This window comes from Paroedura picta, chromosome 15, assembly GCF_049243985.1.
Source record: "Paroedura picta isolate Pp20150507F chromosome 15, Ppicta_v3.0, whole genome shotgun sequence".
Taxonomy (NCBI): Eukaryota; Metazoa; Chordata; class Lepidosauria; order Squamata; family Gekkonidae; genus Paroedura; species Paroedura picta.
The window spans coordinates 11489299-11517039 of NC_135383.1; the positions used below are offsets into that span (position 1 = coordinate 11489299).

Genomic DNA, 27741 nt, shown 5'->3' on the forward strand with positions numbered 1-27741 from the left:
GGGGCTCATGGGAACTGTAGTCCATGAATATCTGGAGGACCACAGGTTTGACTACCCCTGCTTTATGGGATGACCTCCGAGTTTAACCCCTCTTCCTTGCAAAGAGGGCAGGTGGCTAGCCTCCTGGGAGAAGACCCTAACGGAGGAGGACAAGCCTGATCGGAAGTTGTTCTCTGCCCCTTAAGAAGAAGGGAGGAAATGCAGAGACGTTCTTGGAGGCAGAAGACGTTCCTTCTGGAAATCCACAGCCCTGCCTTGCTGGCTCTTGCGGCAGCTCCTCCAGCGACGGCTTCTCCGCAGTGATAAACCTCAATAATTCTGTTTAATAATCGCTGGGAATTTATTTAACATACAATAACAGCCTACAATAAATCCCAATTAAATACCCAGTGGGGAGAGGGGGAAAAAAAAGCAGGCATCAGAATTGTTTGAAGAATTAAACAAACAGGGTAATGCTAGAGCCGGCAGGAAGAAGCCTGTTAACGGCTTCGGCCCGGCAGGAGGGAATTGCAACCTACTTCCCAGGGCGCCCGTAATGCGGGGACATGACACCCCGATTTAGTATCTCCCTCAGAAGGAGGCAGCAGAGTCCTAAAGGGACCCAGTGGATTGTACCAATTCACACGGTGTGCGGGGGGAATCGCAGATTCAAGACTCCTTCTCTGCAAGCGGAAAATCGAGCACAGCAAGCAGAAGGCTGAGGGATAGGCTTTCTCCCTGCATTTTGGGTTGACTTGTCAGGATTGCTATATTTAATGTCAGAAGGCGGGGAGAAGGCTCCAACCCTTCCGCTGGCACGCTAGATTTCTGCATGCAAGGAAATTATTTTTTGCACGGAGGAACGTCCCAAGGTAATCAGCATCCCCTGCAGGCTGAAGCGGGACAGAGCAGACCCAAGTTGACCAACTAGATCCTCTCTCTCTCTCCTTCTTAAGCCAAGGGGATTGAAGGAGGTGAGGATTGCTCTGTTTCCTGGACTGGGTTTAGCTGGAGGGTCCCTCCAGAGTGGCTTGAGCGCTGGCAATTGGCGCCCTTTATAGCTCAATTAGTGAAATAAATCCAGCAGAATTGCTCCCGGTTCCCCCCACAAGCCTAAGTTGTAACCTGCAGTTGTGTGTAGCCATAACATTATGCCAGTGTTCTTTCACAGAATTTAAACCAAAACTGACCAATGGTGTGAAGATCCATTGTTCACAATTGTATATAAATTGTTTTTTTTCCTGGGATTTCTCAGTTCAGTTCTGCCTCTTGTCCCACCATGCCGATCTTGCTCTTTTCCACTGCTCCAGACAGACGAACGCTCTATCTTGATCCACCCTGCAAGGCTGTTGTGTGGATACCCCCCGCCCGGCCAAGTGGCTTGCCCTGCCGTGAACCCTGTGAAAGGGTCATTCGACCCCCAAAAAGGTCCCGACCCCCAGGTTGAAAACCACTGGTCTAGAAGGACTTCAGGCCAGGAAATCAGTGCGCCTGGCTATCTCAGCCAAAGACTTTTGAGTTTGTTTTCATTGGAGAAAATTCAGCTTAGGAGAAAGACGCTGGTCCGGAAATCGACTGGAACCCCCGACTTTCCCAGCAGGCTCTCATCTCTAGAACACGGACACTGGGGTGATGTTTCCCATCCCGGAACTGTCTGCTTTCCAAGGCCTTGCGCGGAGAGCGCTTCAGCCAACAGCCGAGGGAGCTGCCATTCAGATGTGTCTCCGTGTGGTTTCCTGGCCACTGTCCACAGCCTCAAGGAGATCTGACGTGACTAATGCCGTTTCCTTGCCACGCGCTGGCACCCGATCTGGAGCAGCCTGTGATATTTGCGAGATGCCGCATGGATTTCTCGCCCCTGTGGCTGGCCCAAATTGGATTGGCTTGGTTGGCTTAAACAAGGCGTTTGTACACATGCACGCGTGCATGCACAAGCCCCCAGCGAGAATTCCATGTTTGGTTCCGTGTTCCTACCTCCGAGCGGTGGATTTCCGTCAAAAGCCCACCTGCCTCTTTGAATTTTGGCTGCTCTTCTGCCAGAGCGGCTGTTTTGTGCTATCTGTCGATTAGCAAAAGGCCCGTGAAATATCAGGAACCGAATACGAAGCGCTGGTTGTGGCTCATCTCTGAATGCTCATATTTGGCTCTTTGCTTCCAGTCTAGATCAGAGAGCCGGGGAGGGATGGTTGTCGCTATCTCATCCTGCACATGCTGGATGATGCATTTTCAATGCGCTTCAGAAGTCTATTTTCCTCTCTTCCACTGGAAAACCCAGCGGCACAAGAACATTGAAAGGGCATCATGCATCGGGCGTGGAGTGAGGTGTGTTGGTTGTTGGCTGTACAAATGGGTCTGAGGGGTGTTTGCCGATTGGCTAAACCCACGTGGATAATGCAAACTCAAATTTTAATTTATTTGCGGTCATTGACCAATACAAACGAAAGGTAAAAGAAGAAATAATTTGCCCAAGAAGAATTGGTTCTTATCTGCCGCTTTTCTCTACCCGAAGGATTCTCAAAGTGGCTTACAGTCGCCTTCCCTTCCCTTTCCCCACAACAGACACCCTGGGGGGGGGGGGTGAGGCAGAGAGAGCCCTGAAATCACTGTTTGGTCAGAACAGCTTTATCAGTGCTGTGCTGAGCCCAAGGTCACCCAACTGGCTGCATGTGGGGGAACAGGGAATCAAACCCAGCTCGCCAGATTAGAAGTCCACGCTCCTAACCACCACACCAAGCTGACTCTTGATGATGCTAATTTCAGGTTGCCTTTGCTGTTTTCCCTTCTTGTAATACAACTATTGTTTTTGGTACAATACTGTTGAGTAGATTATTTTTGTTATTAAGTAAAACTCTTTGAAGCATCTGGCCTTTTGCCATTTGACTGAGAGAGCCTTTACAGAACTGCTCAGTCAGAACAGCTGTGGCAAGTCCAAGGTCACCCAGCTGGCTGCATGTGGGGGAGCGAGGAATCAAACCCGGCTCATCAGATTAGAAATCCGTGCTCCTAGCCTGGGAGAAAGCCAATACAGACTGCTAGGAGCCCCAGAGGACCACCAGAGGAAAGCCTGGATCTGCTCCTTTGGGCTGTAACCTCTCTTTTGTGCACAGAAATGCCAGTATGATGAAGTAATGCAAAGGAGAATGCCCTGCTAGTTGGTAATCATGGAGAGGGCTTCCCTTCTCTTGTAGACAAGATCTTGGGGGTCTGGCAGGCCACAGGCTGGGGCTGTGCCCTCTGAGGTGACACCACCAACGTCCCCAGGGGTTTAATCAAGGGAGAATCCATGTCCCTCAAATCTGGGTAGCGACTGACCTTTCCTTCTTGGTGTTTGGACCATGTCTTTCCCACCCTTCCAAAGAGCAGGTAGACGGAGAGACAGATTGGCAGGAAGGTTATAATTACGCAACGGATTCCTCCCATTGAAGCTCCTGAGCGATAACCATTCCCGTGGGAACCCCTCAGTCACACTGCGCCATGGGTAGTGTAGTCTTTAAACTGCACAACGCATGGGATGCCCTCACGCATGCCTGTTGTGCATGAACGAGTGCATCAGAAGGTCGGCGGTTGAGTGGCCCAAAAGTTCAAAGCTTCACCAGGCCGCAGTTCCAATGGGGAGTCAAAACCCCGGCCAACCTTGCAGGGTTTCGGGTAATGGTTTCAATAAGGTCGCGACCCCAAAGCAATGGAGGCCAAGCCTTCAACCCAGAGTCTCTTTTGCTTCGTCTTTTTGTTTTTCAAGAAGGAAAACCACTGGCAGGTCTATTCTGAAGCCGCAAAGGATCTAATCCTAGTTTTCAAATTTGGCTTTTGACACTCCTTAACTCTCACTGTCTCCCCGGTGGTCCCATTTCATTCGTAATCTTTTATTTACTCCTTTTTAGCCGGCTCTACAAAGTCCTCGGAGGCCCTCCTGGCACTTTCGGAATGTCATTTGTATCGGAGATGCCTGTGAACATCCCCGATGCTGAATGGCAAAGCGTTCCCCATTCATCACCGGGGGGCTCCTGCTGCCTCCTTGTCCCACCGCAGAGATGCTGTGGGTTACAAATGGCGCCGGTTCTCCATCAGGCCATCGTGCCAAATAGCTTGCAACATTTCTCCAACTCCGAGATTGCTCTAGAGGGACCAGGTGGTTGCATTAGTACACAGGAAGCTTGGATTCTGCCCGAGTTTCTTCGGAGAGGGCTGGATCGCGACGGTGGTGCTTTCCTTCCTGATAACGTTGACCATAAGAGGGTGATCATAACCCTATTCGGCACGGTCGGTCCCACCTCTGCTGGGGTTTCTTGAAGCCTGAAGAAGGTTTCACGGATTTCTCACTGCTGAAAAACTTGAGAAAGGCAGCCCTAGAACAGTGGTCCCCAACCCCCGGTCCGGGGACCGGGACCAGTCCGTAGATTAGTCAGTACCAGGCCGTGGCTCCTCCTTGTCGTCCTCCCCGGCTGCTGCCTCGGGGGCTGCCCTGCCACTCTGCCGCCGTCTCACCTTTGGTGCTTTTCAGCGGCCGCCATGGCTGGAGCTCCCCTTCAGCGTGGCAATGCGCAGCCCCCCCAGCAGGTGGCGGAAAGTCAGGGGCGCTGGCGGGAAAGCAAGTAGAGCAGGGGATCCGGCAGTGGTGATGATGTCCCTCGGTAAAAGACTACCCCCCCCCCCCGGGCCTCAGTAAAATTGTCAAGCGTTGACCGGTCCCCGGTGATAAAAAAGTTGGAGACCACTGCCCTAGAACAATGCGGGCTCAGCAGGGGGCGGGTGTGTGGGGCACAGCTTGCAATGGGGAGAAGGAGCTGGCCAAAAATCACAGCCAGCCCGCCCGCCCCCCTGTGACACAACCGCTGTTCCGTGAGCAGAAATGTTGTTAGGCTGGTGGAAAAAACGCCTGTGGATCCGGTCTTTTAAGTGCGGCAGCTGTGCCCTTTGCACGGCCGATTAACTCCAGGCTGACAACAGTCCAGTGCTTGACGACTCTTCACCTCCCAGCTTCTTCGGAGTCCCTCCCCAGCTCCTGCCCCGAGGAATTGTTGGATGCCTTTCCTGCTCTAGCGATTCTTGCTAAGGCTCGGGAAGCTAAAGGCTGGCCCGCAGTTGGGCAGGAGGCCACGGGGCCACGGCGTGCTTGTGGGGAGTCTCGGTGGGCAGGATGGCCAAATCCCGGTTGGGATTTGCTGGTGGAGCCTGGGGAGGACAGAGACTGCCGTGGGGGCCAAAGTGGTCATTTTTTCCAGGGGAAATGATCTCTGTCGTCAGGAGACATTCTGTAATTAGGGGAATCTTCAGGTCCCGCTTGGAGGGCTGCATCCCTGCTCCTGTTTCAAGCCAGCTGGGGCCCTGGGAACAATCTTGCCGCTGTCGTGCGTGCCCTGAGAACATCTAGATTAGATTACTGTAATGCAATCAGCGTGGGGCTGCTCTTGAAGACTGTCTGGAAAGAGGCTCTTGGTTTGGAATGCTGCGGCCAGCATATTCACCGGAGCGGGTCACAGGGCCCATGTCGCTCCAGCCTCGGTCTGCATACATTGGTTCCTAATTGACTTCCAATTCAAGGAGCTGGTCTTGATCTTTCAAGGCCCAGATGTTTGGAGGCCAGCATCCCTTCAGGACGGCTTTCTCCCCATGAATCTCCCCATCCACCCCATCCATCCTTGGAGGGCCTTCTTCGACCGCACCTGCCATAGAGTGGCAGCCCAAGGCAGGTCCTTTTCAGGGTTGGTGCCAAACCTCCCTAACCAGAAGAGCCATCTGTCTGCCTCTGCTGTTGACTGTTAGTGAAGACTTTTGACATTTTATTGGGCGCCCCCCTTCCCCAAAACTGTTGCTGGCCTCACTCCCTTCTTGTGTTGTTATGTTGCTTTTGTGAGCCCGTATGTTCCGCCGAACGGCCGGAACGCCCTCCACGCGCAGATTTCGCTTTAATGTCTGAAGGTGTCGATGCTCCTTTGCTTTGGTTGACCCTGTTTGGGTGGAAAGGCAGCGCAGAAGCGTTTTAAATAAATAAGCAGCCAGGTTGTGCGGCTGCATTATGTGCGACTCCAGCGGGGGACGGAGATGAAGAGGGCGTTCTTATTTATTTAGTGCGGTGGATTCCAGCCTCCCAGGCTTATCACAGGCTGCAGCCCGGTGTTCTTAATCGTCTTTCCCTCTCCTTTTTGCTTTTGCCACAGCTGGCTCGGCCAGCTCGCTCCTTCTGGGCGGTTCTGATGAAAGCCGGCGGCGGAACCTTCAAAGAAGCGCCGGGACTGCAGGGTGGCAGAGAAGGAGGGAGGCTTTTTGCGTGCGCGCATAAAAGAGACAAATCTGGCAACATCTTTTAGGGAAGCTGCGAAGCAAGAATGCTGAGAAGCTACCACTGTTGGTTGCTTGGGGGGGGGTAGCTTAGAAGCAAGGCCGGGGGTCTTCAACATGGTTCCCAGGGGCACCATAGCACCTGCCGCCACCTTTTTGAGCACCTACCAAGTGTTTTTGGAAAGAGGGTGTGGCCCACAGGGGTTTTTTGTCCAGCAGGGTTTCCGATTGGCCACTGGCAATGTGATTGTTTGTGCAGATTTTCTAAGAGTTGCTACAGCAGCAGTTGCCATCACAGTGCAAGGAGCTTTGAGACAATATGTTTCTTTGGAAGACATTTTGTTAAAGCGGAGCTTCTGTCTGAAACGGCGAAGAGCCACGACTAGCGCTACGAATGACCTCATTCCCTGAAGCTCCGCCTCTTGCTGCAGCCATTTTGTGGCTCCTCGCCCCTCAACTGGTGCTGAATTAGGTTAGGCAAAGCCCTGCTTTTCCTTGCCAGCTTTCTAAAAACACTAGTTGGGCTCTGGGGAAAGTGCCAGCGGGGGCCACGTTGAGGACCTCTGCTTTACATGAACGTCATCACCCTTCCTTCCAGATCCATTCAATCGTTGCAGTGGGCAGAGTCTGTCAAAAGAGTCTGGGGTCTCTGTAAAAAGTTCTCATGCCGCTGAATGGCTACATAGGTACACCACCCTGAGCCGGCCTCGGAAGGGCGCTTTAAAAATGTAATAAATCATCACAACAACAGCAAAAATTTTCAAATCAGTGGCACAGCCTCCCAGGACAGTGGAATCATCTCCCACAGAGTTTGCACACCTGAGTACCTATGTCATTTGTCTTCTGCACCTTCTCCGATTCAGCATTTGGTGTTGCAGAAAGAAAGAAAGAAAGAAAGAAAGAAAGAAAGAAAGAAAGAAAGAAAGAAAGAAAGAAAGAAAGAAAGAAAGAAAGAAAGAAAGAAAGAAAGAAAGAAAGAAAGAAAGAAAGAAAGAAAGAAAGAAAGAAAGAAAGAAAGAAAGAAAGAAAGAAAGAAAGAAAGAAAGAAAGAAAGAGCATGGCTCGGAAACGTACCGATGGAGTTAGAAAGGCATGGCGGATTGAAAAGAAATGTCCGTGGGCTACCTCTCCAGAATGATTTTTAAGGAAAACCGACAGCCCTGGGGCTTGAGAATTCAGATGAGGGGGTCTCGGAGTGGGAACGGCCCACTTTCTTTTCAGCCGCGAATTGTCATTTATTTGCAGCTTCCAAAGTCAGTTGTCGCGAGGGCCCTCCACCAATGAAACATTCCGGATGGCTATGGGCCTTTGAAGTGATTAATAGATGAGATTTGCCAGTCAATCCATTTGCTCAAGGCCTGTACCTTTCGGAGCTAACTCGGGACCCATCAAACCACGCTCGTTGTTAGAAGGAAAGGACAAGCTGCGGACTGTTTTTTTCATTTGCTCTTAGGGAAGCACCTTGCTCTCGCCTCGAATGGAAACTGCCTAACAGAAAGGTTGGCCCTTAATTTTCTCGGCCTCACGTGTGGATTAAAATAGACCTTCCGTCAATTAATGTACAAGAGCTTTCGTGAATTAAAGCCACCGATTTAAAGCCCTAACGTTATTCAGCTTGGAGAGTGGATAAATTTAAGAGGAAATCAGGAGGAAAGAAAACCCTCCAATTTTCATTCTGAGTTGACACAAGCTAGGGTTGCCAGCCTCCAGGAGGCACCTTGAGTCCTCCTGCTATTTCCACTGGTCTCCAGATGACCAAGATCAGTTTCCCTGGAGAAAAATGGCTGCTTTGGGGGCTAGACTCTATGGTATTATGCCCTGCAGAGTGCCCTCCCATCTCAGGCTCCACCCCCAACATCTCCAGGGATTTTCCGACTTGGAGCTGGCAATGTTATCGATCCCCTCTCCATTGTTCCTCTGTGTTTGGAAACAAGCCAGCATCTGCTTCTGTTCCCTCCACTCCAAGATAAGGATTTCAGCCTATTTCCATAGTAAAAGTCAACAAATTCTTCCCTCCCTTGTCTGTTTTCCCCCCCGGACTCTTCTGGATAATCTCATCATTCCCTGCTCTCTTTCCGGACAGGTCCCTAAATATATACTTTGGCTCGGTTTGTGCTGGCCTTTGACATAGGAAAATCCCAGCGTCTTGGCAGCTCTTGCTGAAGCAGCTAGGGAAAGGAAACTCTGCTCCCAAGCAAAGCTGTCGGAAGAGTGAAGGTGCCAGACCGCTGCAGGTAGGGTTGCCAACCTCCAGATGGCACCTGGAGCTCAAGATTTGTTCCTCTGGAAAAAATGTCTACTTTGGAGGGTGAGCTTTAAAGCATTATGCCCCCCCCCCCTGAGGTCTCTTCCCTCCACAAAGCTCTCCAAAGGCTCCACCCCAAAATCTCCAGTTATTTCCTGACCTGGAGCTGGCAACCTAACTCTGCCGCGGTGTCCGAAGGGCTCCGGTCCCCTTTCCTGCCTCCTAAAAGGGTGGCTCTGGTGAAATCCTTTAAAGCCAAGCAGGACACAACCTGTGTTCAAAGTATACCAAGGCTTTGACCTTGCTTGCATCATTCGAACCTCTATATGCATATCTAATTTAAAAGCCCCTGTCGTTTATCTCCGATGCAATTCCCACGCGGGCCGTCCAATCCTGAGCCGGCAATCAAGAACCCCATAAATCCTCCCTGACAGATCTCAGTCAATGCCAGAGAAAGCCTGTGGGTCTACCTTCCGCATCCTGCCTAGTTCCAGCAGCTGCCAAAATGGGAGCCATAAATAACATCCCAGATCCAGGGGATGGTGAGGAAGGGGTGGGGGTGGGGAGATAATAATTTATCAGAGGGTTGGAAGAAACAATCAAGCCAGGCTTTAGGCCTTGCCAGGAACCTGTCGAAGATAAGAACACAGGGAAGGAGAAAGGAATTGGAGCCAGGTGGCAAGTTTTAAAAGCTCCAAAATCGGTGGTATTCCTACCAGGCATGTACACAGCTATGCTTCCCAACCATACTCTGCACGATCGCGCCACATCTGGGGTTTCTGGGATTTCTGAACAGTAAGAAAGGTTGAGGAAATCTGGTTTAGGCCAAGGTTGGAATCTCTACCGGAATCTATCAGCTGTATCAGGGTTCAATATAGGTTGTATGGAGCGATCAGAGTGCGCCAGAATTCCTTTCCTCCATCCTGAGTAGCCCCACCGAGTCCCCAGCCACCTGCTTGCCTTTCAACGCTAGCAAAGGGTCGCCATCCGTAAGCACTTATTTCTACCGATTTCTTGTTCGATGGAGGTGGTATGACAATAGTTTCTTATTTATTTATTTATTGTAAAGTGTCTGTGCCTTCAGTTATGTTTCAAGTGGCCTTACCACAGGGAAAAAAATTAAATATTAAAAAAATGACAGCTACCGAAATCTTCATCAGTCCCCAAATCGGAGCCCAACAGGAACCAGGGGCTTGTAGCGATTTAAGTCATCTGAGCAAGTCAGATCTGGATCTCCATTCCAGTTGGATTCTTATTGGGTTGGGTCCACAGCTGTGGTGGAAGGTTTGTGGCCTTGATAGGTTTGAAGCCGGGTATGTCCAGCTTTGAGAGTCTCTGCTTGCAGGGGCTGGGAACAGCAGGAGATCTTGGAGTTGACACATATACAGTAAAGCAGCATCAGGTTTCCTTATGAACCCTTACGATATTTTCGCGGGGTGGACTTCTCCCCAGCCGAGCTGTTTCCTGGTAGCAGCCGTGCGGCAAAGGTAACGTCGAAATTGGCTGCTGGCCAAGCCCCCCAACATGGCTTCCTTGCTCCCGGCCGGTGCGAAAAGGGAGCTGTCAGAGCTGACAAATGCATTTGACGCGTCAAATTCAGCGTGAAATCTTCCATCTTCTAATTCGGGAGCCATCCAATTACCTTAACAAGATTTGGGTTGAGCTGAAACGTCATGAAGAACGTTTGACCCCTTCTAATGGTTTGATTTTTTTTTTCTTCACTAGGCTGACATCAGAAGGGTTTCACAAGCGACAGCTAAGAGCGGGCTTTCCGACAGCCATGATTCGGAAACACTGGGCGGGGGCAAGAGGGGGTACTTGCCCCTCGGAATCCTAAGAGAGCTAACGTGGTTAAAAGTGGCAAACACGAATCTGGAGAGCCAGGTTTGATCCCACGCTCCTCCACGTGCAGCCAGCTCGGTGACCTTAGGCTCATTACAGTTCTCTAAGAGCTTTTTAATCAGTGCCGTTCTTTCAGTGCTCACTCTGCCCCCACTGACCGGGGGAGAGGAAGGTGATTGTAAACTGCTTTGAAACTCCTTACAGTAGAGAAAAGTAGGCTATAAAAACCAACTCTTCTTCTTCTGAATTTACCTGTCTATCTCCTCACAATTTTTTTCCTGCAGATGCTCTTTCTTTGAAGAGAGGAGGAGAAAGGAAAGGTGCCAGGGCTTCAGGCTAGCTATCCCTAGTTGCACTCCGTCCTGTCTTGTTTTGTACAGCAGTCATTGTCCTGGATAGGTTTCTGAGCATGTGCAAGCGTGTCTGTCACTCAGTATCCACAATCTGATAGCTGGGATAGGAGGCAGGGCCCCCAGTATGGCAGGGGAAGCCTTGAACCCCTCTCTGCTTGTACTAAGGAGACAAATTAGCGGAATTGTCACTGACTATGATCATGAAATAGAGCCTCTTGTGACGCAAGGTGGTAATGCAGCAGACATGCAGTCTGAAGCTCTGCCCATGAGGCTGGGAGTTCAATCCCAGCAGCCGGCTCAAGGTTGACTCAGCCTTCCATCCTCCCGAGGTCGGTAAAATGAGTACCCAAGCTTGCTGGGGGGGTAAACGGTAATGACTGGGGAAGGCACTGGCAAACCACCCCGTATTGAGTCTGTCATGAAAACGCTAGAGGTTTGTGTCTCACCTGCTAACTGACTGCAGCAAGTATTTTTCTTGTAATTCCTGGTCCTCCAAATTTTCCTTTTTTGATCTACACATCATTGTAGTATTGCGTACACTTAAACTGTTTTTTTGCTGTTATGTTTGTAGGTTTTCCCATTGAAAGGAAGTACATACGTCCATGTATATTTTTGTATATATTGATTTTATGTATACACTGAAACCATTTGTAGGTTTCACTCATTCGCTTCTTCATACTGATAGGAATTGCATGTATGTAAATTTCATTTTGCTTTAAGGAGGAAATTGACATGAAAACAGGTTAGATAACTGGTCCACTCTATGGGAATACAGGTTGTGGTTTGGGTCTACAATTTCGTAGCCTGGCTGTCAGTATTTTGGTCTATGCTGCATGCAATGAACTAGCAGGTTGCTTTCTTCGTTCCCAACCTCCAGGTGGTGGCTGGAGAACTCCTGGGATTGCTCTTGATCACCTGCCCTCCATCACACAGGAGAAAATGACTGCTTTGGAAGGCGTCCTATAGGGCAGGGTAACCCTCTCCTCTCCAAAACCTGCCCTCTGCAGGCCGCACCCCTTCCCTCCCCAAATCTCAGGGTATTTCCAAGGATGGCGCGGCAGCCCTTCATGTGGCCCCTTTCGCTCCCACAGAGCTCTTATCTTCTCCTACGAATCCTTAGGGACAGGGGTAGTCAACCTGTGGTCCTCCAGATGTCCATGAACTACAATTCCCATGAGCCCCTGCCAGCAAACGCTGGCAGGGGCTCATGGGAATTGTTGTCCATGAACATCTGGAGGACCACAGGTTGACTACCCCTGCTTAAGGAGGTTAACATGCAACCAGGCAGAACGCTGCGCCAGGTGAGCCGAGCAGAGCCTCCACGTTCAGCCGCAGTCTATCACGGAACGGCAGCTTGCAGCCGGGCAAAGCCTGTTGCTTTACGACCCGCAGTTGGACGCAGGCTGCTGAGCTCGACAGCGCCTTCCCACCCGCAGCCCAGCTGGCCGGCAGGGGTAGGGGGCGAGAGCAGAAACCCCGGGGCAACGCGTGACGGCGCCAAATCGCGCAGAGGCGGCGGCAGAGCGAGCGAGCGGAGGAGGAGGAAGAGGAGGGGGTCCGGGGGCTGGAGGGGGCGGAGGGAGCCTGGCTCTTCCTCCTCTCTCGGCTCGGGGAGGCTCAGAGCGGCGCGGAGACGGGCGGCTGCAGTTGAAGCGAGCAGCAGAGCCGCCTGCTGTGCAGCCCGGGAAGAAAGAAAGCCAGCCAGGCAGGCAGCCAGGAGCGGAGGCGCTGCCGGCTAGGCGATCGCTCGGCCGGGGAAAGCGGCCGCTGTTTCTGCCTCCCTGGACGACCTGGAGGCGGCGGAGCGCTGCGCCCGGGCCTTTGGACGGCTCGCCTCGCCTCTGCTGCAGCCGCACCGAGCCCGTCCGCCTGCCTGCCTCGCCTCGGCCGCAAACTTTCTCCTCCTCGCCGGCTCCTCGGATCGCCGATGCCTCCCGCGGCCGTCGCAAGAGCGCCCGGCCGCGGCCACTGGGATTACAGCTGCTTCGGTTCCTTAATTTTGGGCCGCGGGGGGTGGGCGGGAGGCGTCTCCCGTGAGGTTGTTTTCCTGGTTGCGCCCACAGCTGCCCTCCTCCTCCTCCTCTTCCTCCGCCCCGGCTTCTTTGCCTCGTCGTATTTTTAAAAGGGGGTGGGGGGCTTTGCATTAAGATCTCCCGCGCTGCCCCCTTTCCTTTCCCACCTCCCTTCTTTTGCACCCCCCCTGAGATCCCCCCCATTCACTCTTGGCTCCCCCTCCGTCCTAACTGCCCCCCCTTCGGTTTCTTTTTTTTTGGGGGGGGGGTCTTGTAGGATTGCATGCCCCTCCTCCCCTTTCTTCTTTGACCCTCCTCCTTCCCCTCGCCCACCACGGAGTCCAAACCTGCCCTTCTTGCCTGGGGGAAAGGGGGGGCAGCCTCCCCCGAGGGAAGATCCGGGGTGGCTCCTGGAAGCCGTCGTCGGGACCCCCGTCTCCTGGATCCACCTCCCGCTGCCCCCCGCGTCACCCCCTGGGTTGGCTCCGGGTTCGGCTCGCACGTGCTTGGATTCGGTTTTCGCCGCGCCTCGCCCCGGATTCCGCCATGGCCTTGGCGAAGAGGACGCGATCCGGACCCGCCGCCTTTCTCTGCTGCATCGGGGCGCTGATCAGCCACGGTAAGCCCCCCCCGCACCCGTTAAGGAAACGGGGTTTACTTGCGACGTCTGGATGATTTGGAGGGTGTTAAGCCAGACCCTAGACAAGAGGTTGACGGAGCATGAGCAGAATTCCCCCAGCTGGGTGTTTGGGAGCCCGCATCCTTTTTTTAAAAATAGGGTTTAGCGCTGGAAATGTGGAACGAGAGGCATTTGAGCCTAGCTGGGACCAGGTAATGAAAAGTGGGCCTCTGAGCATGAGCAGAAAGCAGCCCCCCCCCACTGATTTAACCGAAGCCTGAATATGGAGCTATTTGTGGGACTGGCTGAGAACTGTATTTTCAGGCAGGGCTATGGCCGGGGTTAGTGTGTCTAAAGGGGGGGGGGGGTTCTCAAAACGCATGCAGATTTCTCCTTCATATCAGTGCCCCATATCTCTGGGGGTCTTTTAAGAAATTATTCAGCTGTTTCCCCCCAGTGCAGGAATGGGGCGGTGTCATCTCCCTCTTGGTCTCATCCCCTCTTGCTCCAGGGCTTCTTTCATTCCTTTCCTCCCTGTGGCTTTGGTATACACCTTTGTTGATTTTCAAGTCTTAATTTTAGATTTGGACACTAAAATCAGCCTTGGGTGCGAGGGCTGAGACTTACGGCATGAGTTGGTGGCGCAAAATGCGTCTCGGATAAGGCAGCGCATGGTATCCAGGGCTTGGCTGGTCGCGCTAGGGCTTGCTGGGACATTTAGCATGTGCAGAGTGCTTTTCCTTCCCTGCTGGTAACCCCAGGAGGGCTTCTGGCTTTGCTGATGTGGTTTCAAGGCAACGCAGGGCCCGGACGGTTTTCAATTAAGATCTGGTTTACCCTGAGAGCTGATTTTCCAGTGCTAAGCTCTGCCTTTGGCCATAGGTGCCACTGAGCATAAACGGAGTGCCTTTTCTCTCTGGTTAACTACACCTCACCCCGCCTCCCATAGCTTGAGTGAGGGAGATGCATCTCTCAAAGGGAGCATGCACATTCCAAGCATGTTTTTCCCCCAGCGCCTCTCTGTTTTTAAGATTAACCCTCGGCTAGCCGGCTTTCCACTCCCTTGGCCTCCCTCCACCTGCCCCCTGGTTTTCCACTGGAGGGTTTGTTCTCCCCTTCCCTGCTCCCCTCTCTCTGACACTGCTAGGTCTTGTCTCTTTGCTCCCTCCCCTACCTGGACAAAAGTCACTAGGAATGAAGTCTGGCCCCTTGATGTGGACCCAAATTAGACCCACAGCCATAGCCTTCTCCTCCTGGGTGCCAGATGCGAATTCACTCCCACTCGTAGCTTGATGTGCCCCCACCGTGATTACTCCACAACAGGTTAATGAGCGGCATGTCGGGAGGGCCTGGAGGCTCCCCAGAAGGCGAGGACGGGCTACGTTTCCCCTCTGAGAGAAATGCACTTTGCACGTGCCCAGGGAGCTCTCGGCCGTGGCTTCAAGGAGTTGGGGAGGCTGTCAGTCCTCGTGATAAAGTGAGCTGCAGTTGTGTGACTTGGAGCATGCACTGCAATGGGACTGGACTGGCGCATGGCGGAGTGTGTTTGTCCTGAGGATCGCACCTCGTTGGTTGCTTTTGGGGGGGGGAGCCTGTGGGCATCTAACATTGTCTCTGGGGTTCTCCCCTCCTGCTGTAATTCTGCCCCCACCTCCAGCACCCTTCTTTCTTAGAGCAAAGGGGCCTCATGTCATGTCCCTCTTTCCTCTGTGGGTCTCCGTCACCCGTGAATCAGGGATGCAGAAAAAGCCAGCAGCTGCCAGGGATCCTGGTACCATGTTTCAAGGCGTCCAGGGGAGTCGAGGTTCTCTGATTTTTCTCCGGCAGGCGCTGCTGGGGCCCTGGCAAGCCTCTTTGCCCGCTGGTCTGGGGGGGGGAACTAAAACAGGGAGGGGCACAGGGAGAGGGGAGGTGGATGTGAGAAAAGAAGTTGCTTGGATGGCAAGAAAGACAATTTCATGGCGCTTGGGGGAAAAGGGGATTCTGGGATTCTGTCCGCAGTCGCTGTAGGGCAGGGGAATCTGTTGTTTTGCACCTTCCTTCCTTCGGCAAGGAGGAATCTGAAAGGCAGGGAGAGGCCGGCAAGACAGAGGCCAACAAGGCTCCCCATTGAGAAAAGGCTTACCTTTCTTTGGGGGGGAGGGACATTGCGTCTTGGATGTTGTCTACTGGGCAGGTCTGGCCTTGTGCTGGGGAGAGGGGGAACGGGAGCAGGCAGAACTGGGGGCCGGAGTTTGTTCTCTAGGGCAGGGGTAGTCAACCTGCGGCCCTCCAGATGTCCATGGACTACAACTCCCATGAGCCCCTGCCCGCAAATGCGGGCAGGGGCTCATGGGAGTTGTAGTCCATGGACATCTGGAGGACCGCAGGTTGACTACCCCTGCTCTAGGGGGCTGCTGGGTGGTGGAGGACGGTGACAGAGGGTGCTGTCCCGTTTTGAATACCCAGAGACGCTGCTTGCGCCTGAGCAGAGATGGGAACGCTGATTTTGTCTCTGTACAGGTGGAGGTTCTCTGGCTGGACCCCGGGGACTCCATCGGCCAATCGGCCACTGTGCCTGCCGGGGAGGGGGGCTTTGCCTCCAGTCTTTGCGCTGCAGACCAGGAGCGCCTCCCCTCTTTGCAGGCCAGGGTGTGATTTCAGAGCTGACTTGTGCGAGGTGTGAAACTTTGCTTTTTCTGGAAAGCTGGCAATTCTGGTGCGGCGTCCTCAGCTTGGCTTGCCCCCCCCCTTTCTTTGCAGCCTTGGAGTGTGTTAGATTTTTTCACAGCTGTCTTCTTCAAGTCCACCGTGTGTGTGTGTGTGTGTGTGTGTGTGTGTGTGTGTGTGTGTGTGGGAATGGAACGGAGCCAGGAGCAACAGCAGTCTCTGGAATCGCCTTATAATAAAAACAATTAATAATCTATCACTGAAGCGCTGAAAGGCTCTGGGCAGGAGGGCCGGGGTCCATGGCTGCGTCTCGTTCCACGCGGTTAAGTTTGCCAGGATCTGGGTCCTCGTTCTCAGGGGCCCCCCCCTTCCTCGGTGAGCAGATGGCGGAGAAGGCCGGGTGGTGGGTCCGGAGCTCTTGGTGGAGAAGGGGGAAGACAGATTATGTTCCATCTCTGCCTCTCATCGCTTGGGGGTGGAGAAATTGGCTGTCCCTGCTCTCTCTCTGCCACCTCTCTTTCAGATGAAGCATTGGTGGCGTTGTCCCCCGTATCGCAGCCTTCGAACACATTAGCAGGCTCTTGCAGAGCGGGGTGTGCTCGACGGTAGCCGTAGCCGTGGGTGGCTGCATAATTGGTGGTCTATAAAAATACGCCAATGCCTGTGTGGAGGATGGGCCCGCGCATGGGCGTCAGTGGTGACAGCGAAATGGTGCTTCCATGCACAGAGGCAGTGTACCTTCGTGGGCCCGGGGTAGGGGGCGAACTGCTGGATTTCGTGACTTTCCTGTGAGCATCTCGGCAGCGTGCTCTCGGAAACTGGATGCCGGGTCTGATCCGGCGGCTGAGGTGGGGCGTAGAGGGGATATTTCATCACTGCGCACTTGTAAGAACCTGCAGAGGAAGACCCCTCGTGGCCCTTTGTCAGACTGGTGAGAGAATTCAGAATGGTTGCGATCCACCCGTTCCAAACAGTTGCGCCGGGAGAGAGGGGGGGGGGTTGCCAAAAATATTTTATCAGAAGGAGGGGGGCAAATGAGTACATGGGGGGACCAGCCATCTTTATTTATTTTCTCCGATTTATTTCAGCATGATTTTATGCCCCTCCCCCTCTTCGGGGCAGGCTTTTTAAAAAACAGGCCTCTCCAGCCCCGCTATCTGCTAATTCTGTCCTAGTCAGTTGCACATTGGGAAGGTTGATGACAGGATTCACACACCCTTCCCCGCAACACCTTCCTTTTCCGCACAGAGAATTGACACGTGAAAGACTTTGCATGCCCCCAACCAGGAGTTCTGATTGGAGGGACGGACAAATGATTGATGGGGCCAGGCCCCTTTTTGCACCTGTCATGGCCACGAAGGGGGCGGGTGCAAGAGACATCCGTCAGGCTGGATTGCTGACAGCAGGGAAGGCCTGTGGGCAGAACGTGGTGGCGGCATCCTAGCCTCTGGGACTGCAGCAGCCGCCGGGGGGTGGGTGGGTGGGGATTGGCTGAGAGCTGTCAGAGCTCCCTTGCAGAAGGGACTCCCAGTCTGTGCATAACAGTGATGCGTCAGGCTGCTTTGAAGGGCTGTTTTGCAACCTGTGTTTCAAATCCTCCGAGGAAGGCTGTGCAGCATTGTTTCTGCATTTCCCATCACATTGCTTGAAAGTTTTGTAATCCGCCTTGAATCCCAGCAAGAAAGGCAGACTATGAAGAAAGCAAGCACGGAACTAACGTTGTTGGAACAGCCGTAGCCTAGAATTCCGCAGGCTGCTACTCATCTGCAGATCTGGGGCACACCAAGTTTTATTGTGGGTACCACGGCGTGACCAATGGAGTGGGGAGAGGAACCGGCCCCCAGCAGCATGTTGAGCACCGCCATCTTTTGCAGCAGCAAGCGGAAAATCTCTGACCGTGTGTGAATAATGCATAATCCAGGTGTGACTCACCACCGAGAAGGTAAGCTAGGTGTTGGGTGAATGAGCTGGGAGGTTGCGGATTGGAACGGGTGATACCTCGTCAGGTTGTAGGCAGTGTTGAGGAATGGGGTGGTAGAGTCCTGACATGGCAGAATGGACTGTCCCACTTCAGCTGGCGGGGAGGGGACGTGTAGGAGAATGAGGTGGTATAGGCCTGACATGGCAGAACGTGCTGTACCACTTCACATTGCAGGTAGGGGACGTGCCCTGTGATGTTGTTAGCCGTTCAGTCAAGTCCTTGGCAATTCTGTGGCTCAGCTGTCGCCACGAATTCCGATCTTGCACCGCTTCTTTGAGTTGTTCAGTGTTCTGGCCGGTGTCCGTTTGTATCATGTCTAACCACTGCACCCTTTGCCGGCCTGGTTTCCTTTTTCCACTGACCAGCCCCAGCATAATTGCTTTCACCATTGTGTTGGATCGCATGATGTGGCCAAAGTCAGGGAGCCGGAGTTTCGTGATTTTAACTTCCAGTGACATATACGCTGGAGTATTTCCTTGTTGGTGACTTTTCCTGTCCATGGTATCCATTCCCCATATAACACCCGAAACACAGCATGCAACTAGAAAGTTAGCACATTAGTGGAAAGGTCTGCCCCAGCCTGCTTCTTGTTATCCTAGTTTTTTACCTGCGGGGAGTTTGCGTATATATAAGGGAGTGATGATACAGTGTACAGGGTTGCATCATCTCAAAGTGTCCTCTCTAAATATAGTCAAGATGCCAGCCTGTGATGTCGTTCCCCTCTGATTTTTTCACCTGCGTTTGCAAGTCCTTACTTGATTGCTTGGTATTCAAAAGGGGAGCATGCATTTTGGAGCCTGAGGGCAGCAGAGGGGGACTCCTCCTACCCGGAATGCAAGGTGTGGCTTCCCTGCAGGGCTTTACTGTGCCTCGGAATACACAACTGTGCTTATCGTGAAAGCGTGAGGACTCCAGAGCTGGTCGGAATGCAGCTGTGCTGGGAGTGAGGTTATCAGCCAGCCACAAAATGAACTCTGCTGCAATACAGAACGATTCACCTGTTGGCCCTTAATGCTAGGCCTCAGAATAAGGAGGCAGAGTCATTTGAAACAGGAACACAATTTAACAACTCTGGGTTCTTTCTCTGCGTGGAGCTCTAGTAACAGCAGTTCTGGATTGGATTTGGGCAGACCCAGATTCAAGCAACAGAGCTGTCACAAACTGCATCTTCCACAGCTTCTGTGAAGGGGCCAGCGTGGGTATAGCGGCAGCTATTAAGTTGAAGAGTTTGACTCTTCACTCATCCCTACGTGGCCAACTGGTTGACCACGGGCTAATCGCAGCTCTCTCAGAGCTTTTCTTGCACGGCAGTTCTCTGAGAGCTCTCTCAGCCCCACCTGCCTCATGAGGCGGCTCTTGTGGGGAGAGGAAGGGAAAGGGCTTTGTAAGCCGCTTTGAGATTCCTTTGGTCAGTGAATAGCGGGGTATAAAAAATCCTGCACTTATTTCAGTTGGAAACCGTAGCTGTTTGTAGAGCTGCTCTGTACTAAACGATTCACAAAGCGATACAGGAAGATGATTAGGAACTGTGGTCTCTATTCCTGTGGATAGCTTGCCAAGACAAGGATCCAGCTATGAAATTCTGCCTCTGTAAACTTAAGCTTTGCTTCTGTTCCCCCCCCCCACCTCTGTGTTTGTTCCGCCGCCCTAATCCCACAGCCCTGTTTAGTGACTTTCCCGTCCGTCGATTGTATCGACTCCCTCTGTGTAATCTGCCTTGAGTCCGAGTGAGAAAGAGGACCAGAAATAATGGGAAAGAGATAAAGATAACAAAGAAGCAGAATAAAATGGGAGTCCGGTGGGATCTTAAAGATAAACAGCATGGAGTCCAATACAGGCTTGCGTCTGGAGCTCTCTTCATCAGATGTTTAGGAGTTGAGCAGATGTATTTACGCCCCGTTCTGCCTACTGTTGGCCTGGGAGGTGCCAAGCGACTCCCGCTTTGTTTTCCTACAGCTCTGATTGGATGCTGTTATAGCTTTAGGTAAAGGTAAAGGTATCCCCTGTGCAAGCACTGAGTCATGTCTGACCCTTGGGGTGACGCCCTCCAGCGTTTTCATGGCAGACTCAATACGGGGTGGTTTGCCAGTGCCTTCCCCAGTCGTTACCTTTTACCCCCCAGCAAGCTGGGTACTCATTTTACCTACCTCGGAAGGATGGAAGGCTGAGTCAACCTTGAGCCGGCTGCTGGGATCGAACTCCCAGCCTCATGGGCAGAGCTTTCAGACGGCTGCCTTACCACTCTGCGCCACAAGAGGCTCATGTTATAGCTTTAGGTAAAGGTATCCCCTGTGCAAGCACCGGGTCATGTCTGACCCTTGGGGTGACGCCCTCTGGCTTTTTCATGGCAGACTCAATACGGGGTGGTTTGCCAGTGCCTTCCCTAGTCATTACCGTTTACCCACCAGCAAGCAAGCTCATTTCACCGACCTCGGAAGGATGGAAGGCTGAGTCAGCCTTGAGCCGGCTGCTGGGATTGAACTCCCAGCCTCATGGGCAGACAGCTTCAGACAGCATTTCTGCTGCATTACCACTCTGCACCACAAGAGGCTCTTTAATGAATGTCAAATTCTAGATATGCTCCTGATACCCGCTTGACAAGGGACTGGCTCAATAACGTGTTTCTGGGCTGACATCCCGTGGAAGGTGTTGGGAGGTGCTAGTGGGCCCGTGGCAGAAATGAAGCTTCAATGCTCTCGTTCCAGACTTGTGAATTGATCAACGGCTGTGCAGGAAGGGCCATTTCAACTTTCCCCCATCCTTTTGTGTCCCCTAAAAATAGCTGCAATCTGTTTGAGGCTCCTGTTTAGATCTCCGCCTTCTGTTCTTTCGTGCCTGTTTGGGGATGGCCTTGGACATTTTAAACTTCTCCCTCTCCGGAAACGACGGATAGCTATGAATATTGTGGCTCACTGACCCAATTCCTCTTCCAAAGGAATGCCCGGGACTTTAGTGGGAAGGGCCGTGGCTCAGAGGTAGAGCATCGGCTTGGCATATGGACAGTCCCAAGTTCGACCCCCAGCATCTCCAGTTGAAAGGACCAAGTACTGGAAGCAGAAGAGCTGGCTTTCCGCACCCTCCTCTTGACATCTTGAAGGCGTCTCAAAGTGGCTCGTGATGCCCTACGCTTCCTCTCCCCGCAGCAGACGCCTTGTGAAGAAAGTGGGGCCAAGAGAGCTCTGAGAGAACTGTGGATACTCCAGGGTCACTCAGTACGCTTTCATGTGGAGGAAGAATGCAGAATCAGACCCAGCTCTCCTAACCACCACACCAAGCTGGCGATATGGAAGGCCTCTGCCTGATACCCTGGAGAGTCACTGCCTGCCTTTCCCAACCTTTGGACCATGGAGGAGCTCCTGAATCATTTTTCAGGTTTCAAATAACCCAAGGAGTGGTGACACGGCCCTTCAGAGAAGCGGGCACAGAAGGAAGGCGTGGGAGGCAGCCAATCGGCTGTTTCCTTTGTGAAGGAAGGGACTAGGCCTGTAGATCGGCTGGGGGAGTGGGTGCCAGTGACAGCTACTGATCTACCCACACTTCTGGGAAATGCCGTGTAACCCCTGGGGAGCTCTGGCACAATCCAGAGTTCAGCAGTGGAATAGGCTTCCTAAGGAGGTGGTGAGCTCCCCCTCACTGGCAGTCTTCAAGCCAAGGTTGGATGCACACTTTTCTTGGACGCTTTAGGATGCTTTTGGGCTGATCCTGCGTTGAGCAGGGGGTTGGACTAGATGGCCTGTATGGCCCCTTCCAACTCTATGATTCTGTGATTCTATGATTCTAGTTCAGCAGTGGAATAGGCTGCCTAAGGAGGTGGTGAGCTCCCCCTCACTGGCCGTCTTCAAGCAAAGGTTGGATACACACTTTTCTTGGATGCTTTAGGATGCTTTGGGCTGATCCTGTGTTGAGCAGGGGGTTGGACTAGATGGCCTTTATGGCCCCTTCCAACTCTATGATTCTGTGATTCTATGATTCTAGTTCAGCAGTGGAATAGGCTGCCTAAGGAGGTGGTGAGCTCCCCCTCACTGGCAGTCTTCAAGCAAAGGTTGGATACACACTTTTCTTGGATGCTTTAGGATGCTTTGGGCTGATCCTGCGTTGAGCAGGGGGTTGGACTAGATGGCCTGTATGGCCCCTTCCAACTCTATGATTCTGTGATTCTATGATTCTAGTTCAGCAGTGGAATAGGCTGCCTAAGGAGGTGGTGAGCTCCCCCTCACTGGCAGTCTTCAAGCAAAGGTTGGATACACACTTTTCTTGGATGCTTTAGGATGCTTTGGGCTGATCCTGCGTTGAGCAGGGGGTTGGACTAGATGGCCTTTATGGCCCCTTCCAACTCTATGTTTCTATGATTCTATGAATCCCTGGAGTAAACGTTACTGACCTTGATGGGCTTCCGCGCCTTACTTCCCGTATCGTACTTCCGCGCCCATAAGCCGCTTCATGTGTTCATTTTGTGCTGGTGAGCGACCAGCTCTTGCGTGCAAACAGCAGCCAGTTTTGACTCAGCCGGTGGGCCGGCCGCTCCCCTCTTCCTCCCCCCTCCCCGCTTCCGAGGTGAGAACATGGCCCCGGGATGGTGGGGAAATGGACCGGCTTGTCATCTTTATCAAAGGGAGAGCGTCGTAAAGCACCGGCACCTTGCCAGCAACCGCTCTCTTCTGATGAGATCGCCGAGGCCGTATTTCACCGGCCCTCCGAGAGCCCCGTTAAAATATTGCACCTGCTTGCGTTCTTTCCGGGAGCTTCTCTTCCAACCGGCGGCTTTTTCTCCTCCTGGGGAGGAAAGGTGTGGGGGGGCGGGCGAGAGGAGATGCTGATTTAGAGCCCAGGGAGAGGTAATTGCAGGGATGTTTATTTGTAGGTGCAATCTGCTGGAAAATGCATCTCTTCCAGCCCCCTGCCTTCTGCATTCCTCCCCCCCTTCCTTTCGATTCAAAGAACAGCCAACTGGAAAGCCAGCTTCTGTAGGTGAAGGCCAGGAGATGTGCATTAAAGTTGGCGGCCAGTTATCGAGCATGGCTTGTCACGCCCCACCCCTTTTCTATTATTTTTTTTTTACCGGAGATGGTTGCCGGGAAATTGTGTGTGTGTGCCTGTGTGGAGTGGATCCTGCTGGATGCCGACAAAGGCAGACAAGCTATATCAGAGGATCTGGGCTAGTGGAATCTTCACGCCCCCCCCCCCCCCGGTGTGATTTGGCGGGCCGCTGCAGATACGATAACCCGCCAGCTCTTTTGGAACTCCAGCGGGGATCCAGCTTTGAGCCTGTTTCAGCCATCTTAGACAGAATGGCTGTCCCCTTTTTCTTTCAACCTTAAGTGGGGTCAAGGTAGACTCAAGTGGGTCGCCGGGTTGTTCTTTAGCAGCAGAACCAAGTTAGCACCTGGGGAACCTTTAAGACCAGCAAAATTTCATTCTGGGTCTAAGCTGCTGCATGCAAACAATAAAAGGTCTGCTCTAGAGCAGGGGTAGTCAACCTGTGGTCCTGCAGATGTTCATGGACTACAATTCCCATGAGCCCCTGCCAGCATTCGCTGGCAGGGGCTCATGGGAATTGTAGTCCATGAACATCTGCAGGACCACAGGTTGACTACCCCTGCTCTAGAGAGTCCACCAGCAGGGCCTGGCCACTTGCATTCCTTGTGGCTCATGGTCTGAATTCTCCTAATTCCCCGCTGACCTCTAAGCCAGTGGACATTGCAGGATCCCAATGCAATGAATGCCCTCACGTTGAGCAAGCATGACTGGATGTCCTGAACTCAATGGCCCCCTAATTTGATTGGCTGCTCTCTGAAGTCTGGCATTCTTTCCCTCTCCCTGCCCCATTCATAATCTTATAAACCTTGACCGAGTCCCTCCCCCTTGTTGTTTTTCCTGTAAAATTAAAACTAAAGAATCCACAAATGGCCCTGATCTTTCCCTGCGATGGCTTAACCTTCCCCGAGCTACAGATACCCGTCCAGGTTGGGCCGAACGCTGCCTCCCAGTGCGTGTGCCAATTTTTCCGGAGACGGCGTCCTAGAAAAGGCCCCCAGGGGAGGCCGCAGGGAGGAAGTCCCTTCTGGGGAGATATTTCAGGCAACAGACGCTCTTGCTCAGCTTCTGATTTCTCTGGAGGGCAGGAGAGATGGCGGCCGTCCTCTTCGGAGGCGGGGAAGTAATCCTCTTGCCTTGGCCATTCCCGCAACACCAGCCTTGGCGCTCGGATTGCGGTGTGAAAGCCGCCGGCGGAGCCGTTTGGCAGCTCCGCGGCGGCGTTTTCCATTCCAGCAGGGATTGCCACGCCGGGCGCCGGTCCAGCTGGCAAGGAGGCTCCGAGATGCCCTTGGCTGTGTGGAAGGTTGAGCTGCTTGACGGAGCAGAAGTCCCTTCCAGGGAGTGGCAGCCGGAGAGATTTCCTTGTCGATTCCTTGCGGGGGGGCCTCTGGCTCTGCCCCCCACCCCATTATCAGTCTGGGAAGCTAATGCAATAATTGGCAACCTGCAGCTTTGATGCTGGACATGTGAGATCTGGAGCAGCTTGTGAGTAAGGCAGCAAATGTGTGTGTCTTGGCTTCAAATGAGAACTCGGAAGTGTGGTCTTCAGGAGGCTCTCACTGTCTGGATCTCAGACCTCCCTCTGAAGGACAGAGATCTTTATAGTTGCTTTTCTCCAAGGCGTCTTTTAACTCCCCACTGAACCTTGCAAAGACGGCCTTTCAAAGTCCATGGGGACCTGAGAGAGTGCCTGGCTCGTGGTCATTCGGTGAGCTTCCATGGCAGAGGGTGGATTTGAACCCTGGTTTCTTATGTCATAGTCTGACACTGTAACCAATGGTGGCCAAACTATGGCTCTCCACATGTCCTCCCTGATACATAGGCATAGACAACAGGTGTTTTGTAATGTGCTCTGTAAACAGGGGTTGCTGTATTGACAGGGGCATGAATGTTTCCTTCCGTTATGGTGCATGAATGGATCGATCGGGTCTCAGTGTCTGCATACAGTGGGGGTGTGGACAATGTTGGGTGGAGGAGACAGTTGGGTTTTGGCCACTATGCGATCAAGAGTGTTGGACTAGATGGGCGATTGGTCTGATCCAACTTGGCTTCTCTGATGTTCTTATGTACGGAGCAGTGATGCTATGTTCTTGGTTCTTGAGGAGAAACACAGAGAGGGCTTCTGGAGTTGTGATCCTGCTGGTGGACCTCCTGATAGCATCTGGATTTTGGCCACTGTGCAACCAAGAGTATTGGACTAAATGGGCCATTGGTTTGATCCAACCTGGTTTCTCTGATGTTCTTATGTACGGAGCAGTGATGCTATGTTCTTGGTTCTTGAGGAGAAACAGAGGGAGGGCTTTTGGAGTTGTGATCCTGCTGGTGGACCTCCTGATAGCATCTGGATTTTGGCCACTGTGCAACCAAGAGTATTGGACTAAATGGGCCATTGGTTTGATCCAACCTGGTTTCTCTGATGTTCTTATGTACGGAGCAGTGATGCTATGTTCTTGGTTCTTGAGGAGAAACAGAGGGAGGGCTTTTGGAGTTGTGATCCTGCTGGTGGACCTCCTGATAGCATCTGGATTTTGGCCACTGTGCAACCAAGAGTATTGGACTAAATGGGCCATTGGTTTGATCCAACCTGGTTTCTCTGATGTTCTTATGTACGGAGCAGTGATGCTATGTTCTTGGTTCTTGAGGGGAAACACAGAGAGGGCTTCTGGAGTTGTGATCCTGCTGGTGGACCTCCTGATAGCATCTGGATTTTGGCCACTGTGCGACCAAGAGTGTTGGACTAAATGGGCCATTGGTTTGATCCAACTTGGCTTCTCTGATGTTCTTATTGAGGGGGCCTGATGTGTCCTGCTGGCTTCTGTATGAGCCACAGGGCCATGGTCCACCAAAGCATAACAGGCCTTTCTCAAGCACATGACTCACCTGGTTCCTCTTCCCCCTCACCAGTAAGTGAGAGGAAAGAGAGTTCCAGAGAGCAGCCATGTTTTGTCTGCAGTAGAACAGCAAAGATTCCACCAACAAGATCTGCGATGTTTCGAGAGTCGAGGTTACAGAAAGAGGAAAGAGCTCATCTTGTTCCCGCTCTTGAAATCCCACTTAGATCTGTTACGCTTGGGCAACCATGCCTCACAGGCTTACAAATGGCCTTCTCCAGAGTCCAACCCACGTTCCATCCTTCCCCGCATCACGTCCTCTGATTGAGAGCAGTTCTGCAGCATCTCGGCAAGGGAAGGCCTTTCTCTGTTTCGGCGGTCTGAGACCCTCACATCTGGAGGAGAGAGCAGGGATCGAACCGGGGACCTGCATGCCAAGCGGGCCCTTTGCCCCCGGAAGGCACGCTTCAATTGCCCAGCGGATGATCGGCGGGGCATGTTGGGCTCACCGAGGACGGATTTCAGTCGATGGGGCTGCTGCAAGCTTTCGGATTTCTCCGAGCCCTCTTGACTCCTGCGTCTGGCTTCTGTAATAGAGACGAGAGAGAAGGAGAAGAAAAGAAACCAGGAATGTCTGTGGCATTTCTCTTCCGACAATGGTTGAGAGCTCTTTGTGTTGCTGCACTTCCCACCCAGAGCTGAAAAGAAGAGTGGGCAGAAAAGGCAGAGGTTTTCTTAATAGTGGGTAATGCTATCATTATCCCCTGGAACGGGGCCTGATTTGAGTGATGCCTTCTGTTTGCGGGGTGCCCTCGTAGAAGAAGTCTTTTTATGGAGTCCTGGATTTGTTTAGATCATTTATTGAGAAAATCATCAGGGCCCCTTGCCAGAAACCTGCTGAAGGTTTCTCCTCAAGTAAAGACAAATCCAGTCAAATTAGGATGACGTGATGTAAGAGTGATCACGAGAGAGTGGATTTAGTAGGAACCATCAGAAGAGCCCTACTGGATCAGGCCAGTGAGGGTCAATCTACTCCAGCATCCTGTCTCACACAGTGGCCAGTTGGCTCTTCTGGAAGGGCCTACAGGATGAGATCTTGCTCTGGTGTTGGCTCCTAGCTCTGAGATTCAGTGGTTTAGTGCCTCTGAATGTGGAGGCTCTCCTTAGTGACCCTGGCTAGTAGCCGCTGATAAACCTCTTCTCTATGAAGAATCCTGCTTATAGAGCCAGTGGGGTGTAGTGTTTAAGAGCGGTAGCTTCTAATCTTGAGAAACCGGTTTGATTCCCAACTCCTCCTCCACATGCTGCCAGCTGGGTGACCTTGAGCCAGTCAAAGTTCTCTCAGAGCTCTCTGCACCCTACGTTACCTCACAGGGTGTCCGTTGTGAGGAGAGGAAGGGATGGCGATTGTCAGCTGCTTTGAGACTCCTTCGGTATCTTCTTCCTCTAACATAAGAAGAGCTCCAAAAGGGGGAGAAGTTGTAGCCTACCTCACAGGGCTGTTGTGAGGATGGAGAATGACGTAAGTGGGTTTTTGTTCCCTGTTGTGTGGGGCTTACATGAAGTCAATATCCCAGGAGTGCAGTGTGAAATGACAGCCCCCCCCATGCTCCCCGGTTCACTTTGACTTGGATTTAGCAGGGAAGGGGGCAGACTAAGGTCTGCCAAGCCTTCTTGGGAAAAGGGGGGCATTGAAGCAAGGCTTAAAGAACTCCTGATGGAGTTCCGGAAGGCAGTTCTGGGCTGAAGGAGCAGCAATGGAAAAAAAGATGCTGGTTTCAGCTCAGTCAATGAACCCAGCTGTTTTTTTTGTCATCCGGCAAAAGCTATGAAAACCTGTGGCACAGGGAATCCCAATCAGAACCCCAATCAATGCAGGGCCATCTTTGGAAATTTTTAAGCAGAGGCTGGAGA

The 27741-nt window shown here is 52.5% G+C and overlaps 1 protein-coding gene across 2 annotated transcripts in view; it reads left to right on the forward strand.

The window, feature by feature from the left end:
• The first annotated feature begins 12313 nt into the window (after positions 1–12313).
• Positions 12314–27741, forward strand: part of TMEM132E (transmembrane protein 132E) — a 114889-nt gene continuing 99461 nt past the window's right edge. The window contains exon 1 of one of the 2 annotated variants that reach the window (XM_077312180.1): positions 12314–13329. In XM_077312180.1, coding sequence (XP_077168295.1) covers positions 13257–13329 — 73 coding nt within the window. In that variant the 5' untranslated portion in view covers positions 12314–13256. Of the gene's footprint in view, positions 13330–17871; positions 17921–27741 lie in introns of those variants that run through there. The other variant, XM_077312181.1, reaches the window with a different exon arrangement.